Raw genomic sequence first — 13,438 nt, 5'->3', positions numbered from 1 at the left:
GGGGTAGAGTTATATCATTCCATTTGAGCCACTCGGGCATCCCCCTCTGTGGGAGGACAAGGTAGCATGTGCCACAGGGCCTGCCCTGTATCCCCAAGCTAGCCTGTTGATCTTAGGTATGGTGGAGATGTTAGGAAAACATTCTTTAAGAAACATATAAAAGTTCCTGAAAGCTTTAAAGAGGGTTCCAGAATTTACTTTAGTGTGTAGGAGTGGCACTCTAGGCTTGATTGGTGTCAGCTGGTGGTGCAAATAAAGGAAGTTGCAGACTGCAATTTCAACACGGCAAAAGCATACACACACATGCACACACTGTCAGCACGCAAGCTGACAACAAGGCTGGAAGTAAGACAATGTGTGCTGCTGATACTGTGAGTTTTGCTGTGTCGGGATTGTTAATTACTGGACTGAGATTATACCGTGCTGGAGAGATAAAGAAAGAATGTAAATAGCTTGTATATAATAGTAACAGAAATGCTTGTGCAACCAGTCAAGCAATAAAAAGCTCTTGACTGTGAATTTGAGTATGACTCCTGTTCTTGTCCTCTGCCTCGGAGGAAAACTCTGCTACAAACAGTAAGAAGTCGTTTTACCGAGGTGCCACTACACTAGCAGAAAAGCACAGTGCAAGTGTGTGAGTGGTAACCTCTAATAGGAGAATGCCATCCCACTGGCACAGTTGAAGTAAGATTCAACTGCTAATCTGGTTGGCATCTGTACATGGAATGGTGTGTGTGTGTGTTTATGTTTGCTATCTTGTCCTTTGCCTCCAGCAGCCAAGAATACTAGATGGCTCTGCCACCACAGCACAAGCCAGCAACTTTAACCTTTTGGAATTATTCAGAAATAATTTTGTTTACTAACATCTTGCACTGCAAAAAGCTAATATACACAATTCTCTGCATGTTTTAGAAATCTAATGGGCCGGTCAAATTGACACATGCATTACAGCTAAATGCATGGCTCACGTCATCACAAGATGCCCTGGGGAGTGAAGGTAAACACACTCTGGCCTTTGCCACTGACCAGGAAACAAAGGGCTTCTGGAAGGCTTCATCTCCTCCCCCCCGCCACAGGAGGTACACCACCACAAGGGAAGTCCACCCTGACATTATGCAGAAGCCTGAAATGGGGCAGCTGTGGGGCGTTTGCTTTTCCCTTTCCCTGCAAGAAAGAACACTTGGCTCCAACTGCTAATTATCCAGGAACTTCAGGTGAGAAAGGAAGCAAACTCTGACTCCATCCAAGGGACATGAAGCTGATGGGTTGTGTAAGGAATTGTTATTTCAATCACTTGCAAGCTTGCCGTGATGGTTGTTTAACTGAGAGAGCAAATTTTTTTCCCAAATAAATAAGTAAATAACTAAATGAATCAACTGACTTAGCTCCTTGTATCACTTACACAGTGAACATTCGCCTGAACTGTTTACTGGAATAAAGAAAAAATTGCATGCACTGGAGCATTTGGAAGCCAAACGCAAAGAGGTACTTCTTTACAGAGGCTGAGAATATTGACTGAACTACTTGTTTACGTTTTTTAAGTATTCTTTTTTTAATACCCCAAAACTGTTTCACATCCTTCTGCTCCAAAAAGGATTCACTTAAAGCAGTTAATAAAATATATAGAAACAGACACAAAGGTTTAAAGAAACGGCAATCCATGCATACTTGTTTTAAAGCTGCTGACTGTATTTTGATAAATTTGGTGTCAATTTGTTTTTAAAGTTTGATTTCGTCAGTATGTTTTAATTAATGTTTTTTTGTGAGCCACTTAGGAGATTTTTGCTGATACGGTGGTATAGAAATCTTGTTAAATAAATAAAAACGAATAAATAAAGTTGTAGGGTTTTTGCGGTAACATTGCTTTTTTGGCTGGTTTGGTCTTTTAACTCATTTTTCTGCTTTGGACTTGAAGAAATGAAGGGCGATATCTAACAATTTTGCATAAGCATACTAACAAACCTCTAAACTATGGATGATTTTAGCTCTCCTCTTCTACTGCATTGCTGTTCAGTGGATTCATTTTACCCCACATTCCTGAGAGCCATTCCAAGATGCTTGTACAGGCTATATAAGGGGCACTGCTGGAAGGCTACACAAGGGATATTGCTAGCACCTCATTGATGGCCTACCAACTTTCACACTATAAACTCAACTGAACTTCGGGTGAGGTGCAAACAGTTAGTCCAAAATATATTTACAGGGCTTGCAAAATGCTCCCAAGCACAATTTACTCAGAAATATTTACAAGTAACTCCAATGTGATTTGTAAGGATTGCCGCCTGGCTGTGCTGCTGCCGATTAGTCAAGCATTGTACCTCTTGTTTGATCTGGTATTGCTGCAACTCTGCCTTGGTATCTTCAATAGCAAGTGCTTCTTTGTGGCCGATGAGCTGGTTTTCCGTCTGTGTGAGAAGGTCGCATATATCCTGTAATTTTTCTGTGAAATCCTGGTGCTGGTCTGCCAAGTCCTAATTCAGAATAAGAAGAAACCTGAATAGAAATGCTCAGAGGCTCTCATACAGGTTAATGTTCAAACAACCAAATTTCAAAGCTTTCATCAGACACTATTTCTGAGAGTATGCTGTAAACATGATAGCAGCTGCACACAGTTTAAAGAAGCTGAATATAGAAGGTATGAGATAAACCTCACAAATGCTGTAAGTAAAGAGACCAGGTTTTGGATGGAACCGCCCAGCAGAGGTCTGGCCATGCATTATGCGTGTGAAAATCCAAATCTCTGAATGGCTTGAAACCTGTAACAGACAGGTATTAATTCTGAAAAGGGGATGGCAAAACAAAGGTTAGTTGAAAACTATGTGTTAGATCAGTTGGTACATGTAATATTACCCACATATAAAATGCTGTTGTGTTTTAAGCAATACAGAAGCAGACATGCAATGGCACTCATTGTTCTTTTAAAGGCACTTTCACCCCTATTAAGTATATTTTTAAAATCCTGCATTTCCTGAGCTGAAGACTCTCCCTTCTCCCTCAACTGATTAAAAAAGAAATTGTCCTTCAAAGTTAATCTTGTTTGGTGCTTGCAGACTAATAGAATCATAGTTTGGAAGGGACCACAAGGGTCATCTTGTCCTACCCCCCTGCCATGCAGGAATCTCAACTAAAGTGTCCAGGACAGATAGCCAACCAACCTCTGTTTAAAAACCTCCAAGGAAGGGGAGTCCACAACCTCCCAAGGGAGTTTGTTCCACTGTCAAACAGCTCTTACTGTAGAACTCTGCTTCTTCTTTTCCCCTGTACATTACCTTCCATACACTAGAGCAGATGTAGGGAACCTTTGGCCCACCAGATGTTGCTGAACTTCAGCAGTTTTAGTTCATCAATATCTGGAGGCCAAATGTTCCCCACACCTGTGCTAGAGTGATCAGACCTCTTAGAAGGCCCTTGAGACGCAGAACAAGCACCTGTGGCTATTTCACCCACAAAAGGGCAGCACGCAAGTCGCAGAGTGATTCCCTCAAATCACAGAAGCATCCATTGTTGCTTCCTGGGACAGGGAGCTGGTTAGATTCCTGAACTAGATAAGAAAGCATCCTTCTTCAACAGATACCCAAAGTCTAACGTGCAGTCCTAGGTATGCTACCTCAGCGTTATTAGTTTATTTATGACTCAGCTTTAAAGTCAAAGTCAAATCATTACCCACTGTTGGGTAAAGTATTTTATCATTTCTATATATTGCTGTTGAAACAAAACTTGCTGTTGAAGGAAGCACACAACTGGTCCCTCAAACATTTATCATGTGCTTCTAGAATTCTGAAGGACAGGAACATTGTATTATTTTGCTTTCGATCTCAGCTAGAGTACAGTTTCTGCACTTCAACATTTTTTCATGTCTCCACTTGGGTTCGGTGTCATGCTAAGCACACAATCACACACAGAAGCAAACCTTCTGGTCAACAAGAACTTGTTCTGTCTGTAAGAGAGTTTCAAAATGGTCGACTTGGGATCTTATTGTCTCTTGCATTTCCTGGAAGCGCTTCTGTGTGGTATTCAAGAGCCTCAAGAGCTGCTTGCTCTGGTTTGGGGAAAGATCTTGGGCATGCTCAGAAATGAAGAACTGAATATCAAGTGCTGTGGATTCCAACTGCATTTTTGTACATTCAAACTCTTTTTCCAGGTCCTGCAAATTAAGTAATAAAAATAGTTAGCATAAAAAACCTTGCAACAGCTTTTCCCAACCTGGTGCTCTCAAGACGTTTTGGCATGCAGCTTCCATAAGCCTCAGTCAACATGGTTATTGGGCCAATAGGAATTGTTACAAATCATCTAGAGGCCACCAGATCGAGGAAGCCTGCCCTATCATTTGATAAAAGGTTAAGCTCACTCACTCATTTTTTTAAATCATTCAAATATCTGATCTGGAATTCACTCTGTATCAGTTCATAATCCAGAATCTATTAAAGAATATTACTAGCCGTTTAGGTTTGTTGAGCCTTCCTCAAATTCATTGACTTGCAACATCAGATCTACATAATGTTAAATGTAATGTTGGGGAGGAGAGGGGTGAAACCCCATTGCGACAGCAGAAGTTGTTGTTCAAGTCTTCTGCTGACACCACCCTTTATTTTTGAATCATTGCACTGAGGCTGTGTTTGCTACAGTCTTGGTGGACATATATGCAAAATATGTGACTGATAATGAGTTAAAACATAAACTTACTGACAGCATTTTCTGATGTTGAGCCTAGCACCAACCTCAAGGTTAAAACTGTTAAAACTATAGGAGTGTTACTTGCACAAATCCTGACTGCCTATCCGAACTAACAATAATCACCCAAACTATCACTACTTTTGAACATATAGGTTATCGGTAACTAGTACAGAATCAGAGTGGAGATCACCTACAAAACATCATATCTAGAAGTTAACTGTCACTGACAGATTAGGCACCAAGTGATACATGCCTTGATTAACTGAAACCTTTGCTTCACATCTTCTATATCACTTGTATCCACTTTGAGATCATTCATTATTTCACTCTTCTCCTCAATCCAACCTGTAAACTCCTGAAGCTTGACTAGATGTTTCTGATGAAGCACTGAAAGTTTAGCCTAGAAAAGAAGTACAAATAAGATATTTATCCAACAACAGATCTAAACCAAACTAAAATGAAAACCAAACCAAAAGATTTTAGTTAGATGACAGGGAAACAAAGCTACTGACATAATTGGAAAAATAAGGAGATATTTTCCCCACTATATACATGTGGCATATTTTAGATCTACAAGAACACTTTGCTGATGATACCATTTGCATATATTCTGACACTCCAACAAGGGGCAAAAGGGTTTATATCACTTATCTAACAAAAATTCTTTAGGAGAGAGCAAATTCTTTCCAATCCCAGTTACCATTTCATGATAATGGAACTACTTTTCTTTCAAAACTCACTAAATAATGAGACTAAGAACAAATTCATGTACACATGCTTATCAATTTAGGTTGGTATTTTTGTAACATGCTCTGAGATCATTTAGTGCAGGGTGGGTTATAAGTCTACTACTACTACCACCACCACCACAATCAATGGATGATACACAACTAAACATGAAAACATTAAAATGAATTGTTTGAGAAAGCTCTTGTCTGCGGTGCTGATCTATGATCACTGAATCACACATGCACATCATCATTTTATGTTCAAGTAATCAAAGGATGCACAAGTTTTTGTATTCACTGTGATTCAGAAGGAATGCATCTGCAATCCTACACACACTTTCCTACAAATAAGCCCCAATGAACACAGAAGACACGCGTAGGATTGTACTGCAAGCGATCATTCATTGTGAACAAACTTTTAGAGCATGGGTTTCAGCTAGCTAGTATCAGGCAATAAATTTGTCACCATGTATGCAAAACCATTTTACAATACTTATGTGCATTTTACACTTGGTTTTGTTTTAAATGGTTGAACTAAATCTAAGTTTGGAGTTGGATAGGTTAAAAATCTACAGAAGTAAAATAGATGTGGGCTTTGAACCTACCATTTCAGAGTCTACTGCCAAGACTATTTGCTTCGCTCGATTTGAAGACATTTCGCAGACCCCAAAGAAATCCTTCTCCAAACATTCATAGCTTTCTTTTAGATCCACAAGTTGTGCTCTGGGAACATCCTTGTGCTGAAATTTTAGAAACTCTTCTGCTAACTTCATATCTTTTCGCAGAGTAACAGCAAAGCCAGCAAGCCCTGATTCAAATGACTACAAAAATAAACAAATACAGATGAGGTGCATTAAGGTCTTGCCTAAAATTAGTAGCACTGCGTGCAAGACAGAAAAAGAAACTTTGCATTTTAGGGAGAAGTACCATTAGTCCTAGAGATGGCTGGGAAACATGAAATCCCCAGCCAGTCATGATGTTCATGGGCACTCAACAAGTCACTAGCCACCTCACAGGGCTGATGCAAGAATAAAATGGGGTCACCCCACCTAAAATTGCCCTGGGAACCTTGGGAAATGGCCACACAAATGAGATAAATTAACCCTAGAACCCAAGATACACATCTCTTTATTTTGCTATCTCTCATTCCCCACTCACCTGCCACACTGCTCATATCATTTTCCATACTATGGCAATAGCTCTTCCTCCAACCACTGCTGCACCACCCCTTTCCTTCATCTCAGCATCCATCCAGGGATACCTTAACTTTAGACATTGTTGCCATGCTCAACATGCTCTCCTTTCTCTTCCTCCTATAAATTAGCAGGAAGGGACTACAAAATGCACGCACTATAGACAGAGAATCACCCATGGAGAGAGTGTAATGTGTAGCCCAGGCCTGTAAATGGGATCTGTGGGGAAAGGACTCAAGAGTGTGCTGTTCCATTGATTTGTATTAGATGACAAATGGGTGCACATTTCTGTGCCTTTGGGTGAGAGAATTGTGGGGTGATGATCACTGGCTAATGATAAGTATATTTTTTTATGATTTGTGAAGTGTGTCAAATAGATTTAGCATATTTATGAAAGATAATACATATTTAACTATACTCTTATTCTGATGACTTGTGTTTTGAGGGTCTTATGAGCTACCTTGAATATATTATTTTGCATGGAAGATCAGCATATAAAGAGACTTAGTAATAATGACATCTGACCTCACTATTTAACCTCACTTTCGATATACAGATAAGAAGCTTACCTCTAACTGCTCAAGTTGTATTTTTAGGTCTTCCAGGTCATTACTGATGGGCTGCAGGTCATCCAAGAGAAATTTCATATCTTGAACCACTGTCAAATGTCTCCTCATATTCTCCAAGTACCAAGTGCATTGCTTCTGAAAATATTATTGTCATTTTAGTGTAACTAGAACTTATCAACACAGTAGCAGAAAATCACTTTTAAAAACAAAAAGGATGGTGTGTGTTGTTGTTTTTAAAAATGCCTGGAGATGCAATTTAAATGTTCATCTGTGATTCTACTATGATGTTAACCAGGGGACATTCAATTCCTTGCGATAGGCGATTCAAAGCATACTGGTAATATAGGTGCCATGTTTTTGATTATGCTAACAAGCACCAAAATGAACCAAATACGTTTTTCATTTGTTTTACATGTCTTTGCTTCAGACAAAAATTGTAAGTTGCTACTCACCATGCTCTTTGAATCAGGTCTTGGTCCAGAGTCCTCTGTTTCCAAAGTTTCAGAGAAGCTTTTTGGTTGCTGGTATGGCTTCTCGGGCTGAGGGTATCCTTTCAAAGCAAGAGCCTTACTGCATGCTTCAGTACTCTCTCCAGCTGTTTCTGCTTTTAATTCTGATGAACTTGTAGTTTCTCTTGAGATGGGAAAGGCATGGTCATGCTGAGAAGTGTTCTTCTCCTGCTCTCTTTCTGTCTGGGCCTTCATCTCCATTGTCTTATGGGTGCTCTCATTTCTTTGACTGCAATGGTCTTGTTTCAGTATATCGAGGAGGAGATCAGGACTTCTATTATCAAGCCAAATAGGTGGGGCAGAATTAGGTTCGTTTGCATGTATGCACAACGAAGCAGCCATTGAGGCACTTCTAGTATCCTCACTTGTATGTTGGACAGCAGATCTGGTAGGGTCCTCGTTTTCCCAGTGTGTGCTATCAACCATTTTAAGTAAATTTTGCATTAAAGCTTTCGTGCCAATATAACTTAAAGGTTCCTCTTCTTGCTTGCAGCAAACATCTTTTATTTTTCCTTTAAGCATTTTTGTTAAGCTTTCAGGTAATGTAGGAGGCACTTCAGAAAAAACAACTTCCTGATCATTGACTGGGGCAGAATTAGAAAGCATCACATCTTTTAGTGATTGTTGCATTTTTATCTGGATGCCATTTTGAGAGAAAGTAGGCTCATGGTCTAGAATGTCATTTTCCGTAGGCTTCCCCACAATAATGTTCTGAGTGACCACTGCTTCATGTGCTTTCTGCTCAGAGTTATTCTGGCTATCATCTCTGGTGTCTAAAGTACTAGAAGATGATCCAATTACACATGTATCTTCTCCAGAAGCTGTTTCATCAGCCTTGCTCCCTACTTTTCCAATAGCTTCAACATGCTCCATATTGTTGAAGTCACATCTGTAGCTTTCATCATGATACACCTTGGAATGAGCACTACCCTCTTTGCTAACTTTATCTCTTGTGGGTTCTGATACAACTGATGCAGGAAACAGCTGTTGTTTGGGGTGCAATTCTTCTAGGTGCTGTTTTCCCTCACAGTTTCCACTTCCTGATACCACAAGCTCCTCTCTATTCTCTTCACTGTCTCTTTCACCTTCCTTTAGGCAAGATGAACCATTCTCTCTCATTGCTAAGATATCCTTGGCCGTTATATCTTTCGCACTTTGCTTTAAATAAGTAGAGAGGTCAAACCCCTCTACAGAGTGCACTGATTCATCTTTAGCAATGTCATTGGAGTCTGTAACCAATGTGGGCTTATTTGAAGTTTGATCAATACTTATTTTTTCATCATATGAAGCAGTAATTTCATAACCATTTTTAATAACTGATGAATGAGGCTCCCTAAGGCTTCCACTTGATTCCTGGATATGATATTCCTTCTCAAAGCACACTCCATTTTTATTTTGTTTCAGAGCACCAATTTCTACTTGACTATGTGGCATACTGGTAGATGCTTGTTTTCCATTATCTACTTCTTGTCTTTTCTCACAATTCAAACATGGCATTGATATATCATCAAGAATTTTAGCTTCCCTGTGTTCAGCACGTAAGTTTCTTTGAGAAGGTATATCAGACTTGGCACTAATATTTTCTGTTCCAATTGCGTCTTCTGATGTTGCACCATTGCTTATGCTTAATTGGGAGGTTTGACTGTTCTGTAATGCAAGGCTGTCTTGCATGAAAGGGTCAGAAGCCTCTTCTGTTTCTTGCTGGCTTCCCTCTTTACTTTTACATGGTAGGTCCTGAATGTTTTCTTTAACAACATCAGCTAAATTTTGATAGCCATCAGAACTGTAGCTTTCAGGGCACTGTAAACCATTGTTTCCTGTTGCCTCTGAAAGTGCAGACACCTGGACCCCAATGTTTTTATCATGGCACTGAGAGTAATGCATTTCCAATACCTCTTCATCTTCATAATCTGTCTCATCGTAAGTATCATAATCAAAATCCACATAATCATAACCTTCAAAATCATCCCCGTCACTATCACCATTGTCACTACTGCCATTCTCATCACTACTGCCACTGCCATCATCATCACTGTCATTATCCATACATATGCTTTCATGTTCACTCTCAGAGTCATCTTCTTTCATTTTAATGCCCTTGTGCTCACCTCTTTGCATTTTAGCTTCATCCAACTTTTCCAGGGAGCTGTCAATCTCTTTACCTTCTTCCCTTTCTTTTTTCTGACCATTATCTTCTATATCTCTACTGCTTTCTGCCTTGTCTTCTAGAATTGTGCCTAGTAGCCTTGCATTGAATGCTGCCATATTTATAATTTCAAATGTATCAGAATCACTTGTTTCACTAAAGCACAGAATGCTTTCTTCTTCCTTACTTGGGTTGCCCATGGAAGATTTTGCTTTTTCTTGCAGCTTATCTGCTACTCCATTGATGGCTACTGCACCGTGGACGAGTTCTGGAGTAGCATCTTCTTTAACAAGAGAGGAGTCACCCTTGTTTATTCTGTCTGAGCTATAAACTGTACCATTGTTATGATCAATTTGCGGAGCATCACAGGCTTCACTGCGATCTTTATGTTGAGTTGGATCACAAAGATCTTCTGACTGAGTACTATGTTCTCTTTTAGGCAACAGCTCAGCCTGCTTGCTGTTATTGCCTTCCAGAACTAGTGAGCCACATTCAAATGCTGACTTGCTGTCATTCACAGGTGGTTCATCATGCTTCATACTAGCACTGACTTCCAAAGGTGATGTGGACTCACTATCAGTATTGATTTTAATGGATGATCCATCAAGAGTGTTAGTAGTGACTTCTACTGGGAGCCCAACATTTGTATCAATGGAATCCTTGAGTGGACATCCAGCATGAGTAATAGCACCGTTTCTCTGAATTTGTCCAATATATTTATCTTCAGTATGATATTCCAACAGTGCAATGCCATCAGAATTGGTATGGTCATCAAGCAAAGACACACTACATATATTAGCCTTATCTATGGGTTGTTCTCCATCACTGATAGTCATCTGATTTTCTACAGGTTGCCCACTTTCAGTCTGTTCTTCCTGTAACAATCCATGGATCAAATTTACGCTGTCTTCCAGGAGTGAATCACCATTAGAAGTATTTTCTAGGACTGACATGCTATAGTTATTGGTGCAATCTTCCAGTAACTGACTGTCATGTGTATGCACTCTAGTTTCCAATGGTAATGCATCTTGCATGCTGGTGTAGTTTTCCAACAGCCGGCCAGCAAATGTATTAGCATGGTCTTCCAACTGTGAATTGCCATAGCTATTTGTAACGTCTTCTCGTGGTGGCCTATCATTCATATGAAGACATGCACCATGCATTATGGAGTGGTCTTCTAATGGCAACTTGCCATTCCTATCATCATTGTTATGCAATATTGGGGTAACATTCGTTTCCACTTGCGACACCCCACTCTCATTACAAGTCTCTAATTCTTTCTTAGTGCGTTCATTTAAACATTTTTGGTCAGGTTCTATACTAGTGTATAAACTATCCTGAAAGTCATCTTTTACCTCATCTTTCACCTCATCGTTCTTCATTAGCATAATGCCTTCTTCAATCTGCAAAACCTGAGGCATGCATTTTTGCAGGCTGTTGTCCACGAGATGTGAAACGTTAGTGCTTGCTTGAGCTTTCTCATCCTTCTTAATAGCTGAAGAATAATTTGCATCCAAAACACTATTGAAGATGCCTGGGGAGTCGTTTTCACTCCCCTTAATGTTCTCCCCCTCTACTATGCAAATATTATCTTCATTTACTATTGGAGGAAGATGTCCTTCTGAACAGTTTGAAAGAGATGCTTTCATTTCAGCATTTTCAGCATTTGATTGGTCAGTTAAATTTTCATACACTTCCACTGGCATTTGTTCTGGAAGTTTCAGTAAACTTCCAAGTGCATTTTCTTTTTCAAGATTTTGACCTGGACTGCTTTCCTTTCCAGATCTATTCGTGACACATTCTGACTGCTCTGAAGCACCAGACACAATATGAAAACCATTTCTCCCTGAGACTATGTCATTCTGGTGATCTTTACAAAATGCCTCCCTCTTATTGCTGCTGGACATATTTTGAATACTTGTATCTTGTTCTGAAACACTGCTAGTGATATCACTAAACATTGCCCCTTTGGGCTGTTGCTCAATATGTTGTGTTTTTGTGTTTAAACACAATTGCCCTTCAGTCTCATTTGTATTATTTTCAGAACGACTGCCATCCATTAACAGGCTGACTGTTTCATTTAAGTCACCACAATGCAACAAAAGCCTCTGACCGGTGTTCGCATCCATACAACTATTTATCATTAGGTAAGACATGAATAGCTTTTGAGTTTGTTCTGAGTGGCAAGGTATGGGCTCACTGGTGTCAGAAGTGTTTACATCCTTTCCATCAGGATGTTGGTTGGATGCCTGGAGTTCACAAGACGAGAGCCATCTTGCAGCTTTTTTCAATGGCAATGGTGTATCTTCCACATTAGGCATTTCATCAGGTAGGGTAACACTATTCAAAATTGATGAAGTGTTGCTTTCTATGACTCCCTGCTGGGCTGCATCATCCAGGCTGATCACTTCACAAGTTTCTGGAATATAGAGTGCTGCTATTTTCTGCCGCCCCTTTAGAATTTTGCAGGCCTGCTCATTAGTGATCATGCCTTGATGCAAAGATGTAGATACAGGAAATATTTCCCCACTATGTGGCCAGATGAGTCCAATGAAGCCTCGTTGTGCCTGTAGTACCAGCAAGGCACTACTAGAAGAGATCAGGTTGCACTGCACAGCTTCATCTACAGACAAACGTTTTGATGAATTTGGACACAAGATCCCACCTGTCTGAAGCTGATGAGTCAAAATAGCACAAGCAGCATCCTGGTCAATAACCCCTTCTCTCATTGCTTCTTCAACAGTCATTCTGTGTCCTGTATCAGGATGAATTATGCCGCCAGAAAGCAGCTGGGCCCCTAAAAGCCTGAACATGGTCTCCCTCTCTATGAGTCCTTCATGAGCTGCTCTCAGAATAGTTAACTTCCTTCCACATTTTAGAGTTATTTTGCCTCTTTCTTGAGGGGTCACAGGCAAGAGCCTCAAGCCTGTTTCTCTATGTACTACAGTTCTTTCAAGCAATTCCTCAAGGGTTATCTTCTCTGCAGTGTTGGGGTCAATAAGGTCTTTGCTCATGTCACGTCTTTCCAGGAGTTTAGTATATAATGCTGCAGAGATCAGATTCTTCTGAAAAGCTCTGTGCAAAGTCAGCTTTTCTCCCGTGGCTGGTATCATTAGGTGTCCTCTGGAAAGCTGAATCTCAAGAATTTTAATAGCAAGAGGTTCTGAAATTAAACCCTGTTCCAAAGCAGCTACAACTGGGAGTGCTGCTGATTGCAATTCTGAAATGACCATTTTAGCATTCTGTAAACCTTGTAGTTGCAACACAGCTTGGTCATCGACAAGTTCATGGGCTTTGGCTTCTTCAAGGTCAAAACTTCTTCCCAAGGCTGGTGAAATTATATCTGATAAAATGAGCTGGCTCTGAAGTAACTGAATTCCGGTGTCATAGTCAATAAGGCCTTTATAAATTGACTGCAAGACTGAAAACATCTCTCCAGTTGTTTGATCAATAATGCCAGCTATGACTTTATCCTCCTAAAAATGAGTATAAAAATATGAATTGTCAGCATTTTATGAATGGTAAATGATTAATACTTTGAATTTTAATATGATATATGTACAATATAAAGTCACCTACTTACCAGAGTTCCACCCAAACTGTGAATGTTAGCAGTTCA

The 13,438-nt window shown here is 40.0% G+C and overlaps 1 protein-coding gene across 35 annotated transcripts in view; it reads right to left on the bottom strand.

Annotated features, from left to right (window-relative positions):
* Window positions 1–13,438, bottom strand: part of DST (dystonin) — a 301,155-nt gene that overhangs the window by 115,283 nt on the left and 172,434 nt on the right. For 32 of the 35 annotated variants that reach the window (XM_077926290.1, XM_077926284.1, XM_077926293.1 and 29 more), the window contains 6 exons: window positions 7,617–13,295; window positions 7,165–7,299; window positions 6,008–6,223; window positions 4,928–5,074; window positions 3,911–4,144; window positions 2,319–2,471 (listed from right to left, as the gene is read on the bottom strand). In XM_077926290.1, the coding sequence (XP_077782416.1) occupies window positions 2,319–2,471; window positions 3,911–4,144; window positions 4,928–5,074; window positions 6,008–6,223; window positions 7,165–7,299; window positions 7,617–13,295 (6,564 nt within the window). The remainder of the gene's footprint in view (window positions 1–2,318; window positions 2,472–3,910; window positions 4,145–4,927; window positions 5,075–6,007; window positions 6,224–7,164; window positions 7,300–7,616; window positions 13,296–13,438) is intronic. The other 3 variants (XM_077926303.1, XM_028722649.2, XM_077926285.1) reach the window with 2 other exon arrangements.

This window comes from Podarcis muralis, chromosome 3, assembly GCF_964188315.1.
Source record: "Podarcis muralis chromosome 3, rPodMur119.hap1.1, whole genome shotgun sequence".
NCBI classification, from domain to species: Eukaryota; Metazoa; Chordata; class Lepidosauria; order Squamata; family Lacertidae; genus Podarcis; species Podarcis muralis.
The sequence above is the reverse complement of the archived record's forward strand: the minus strand, read 5'-3'. Positions and strand labels throughout refer to the sequence as shown.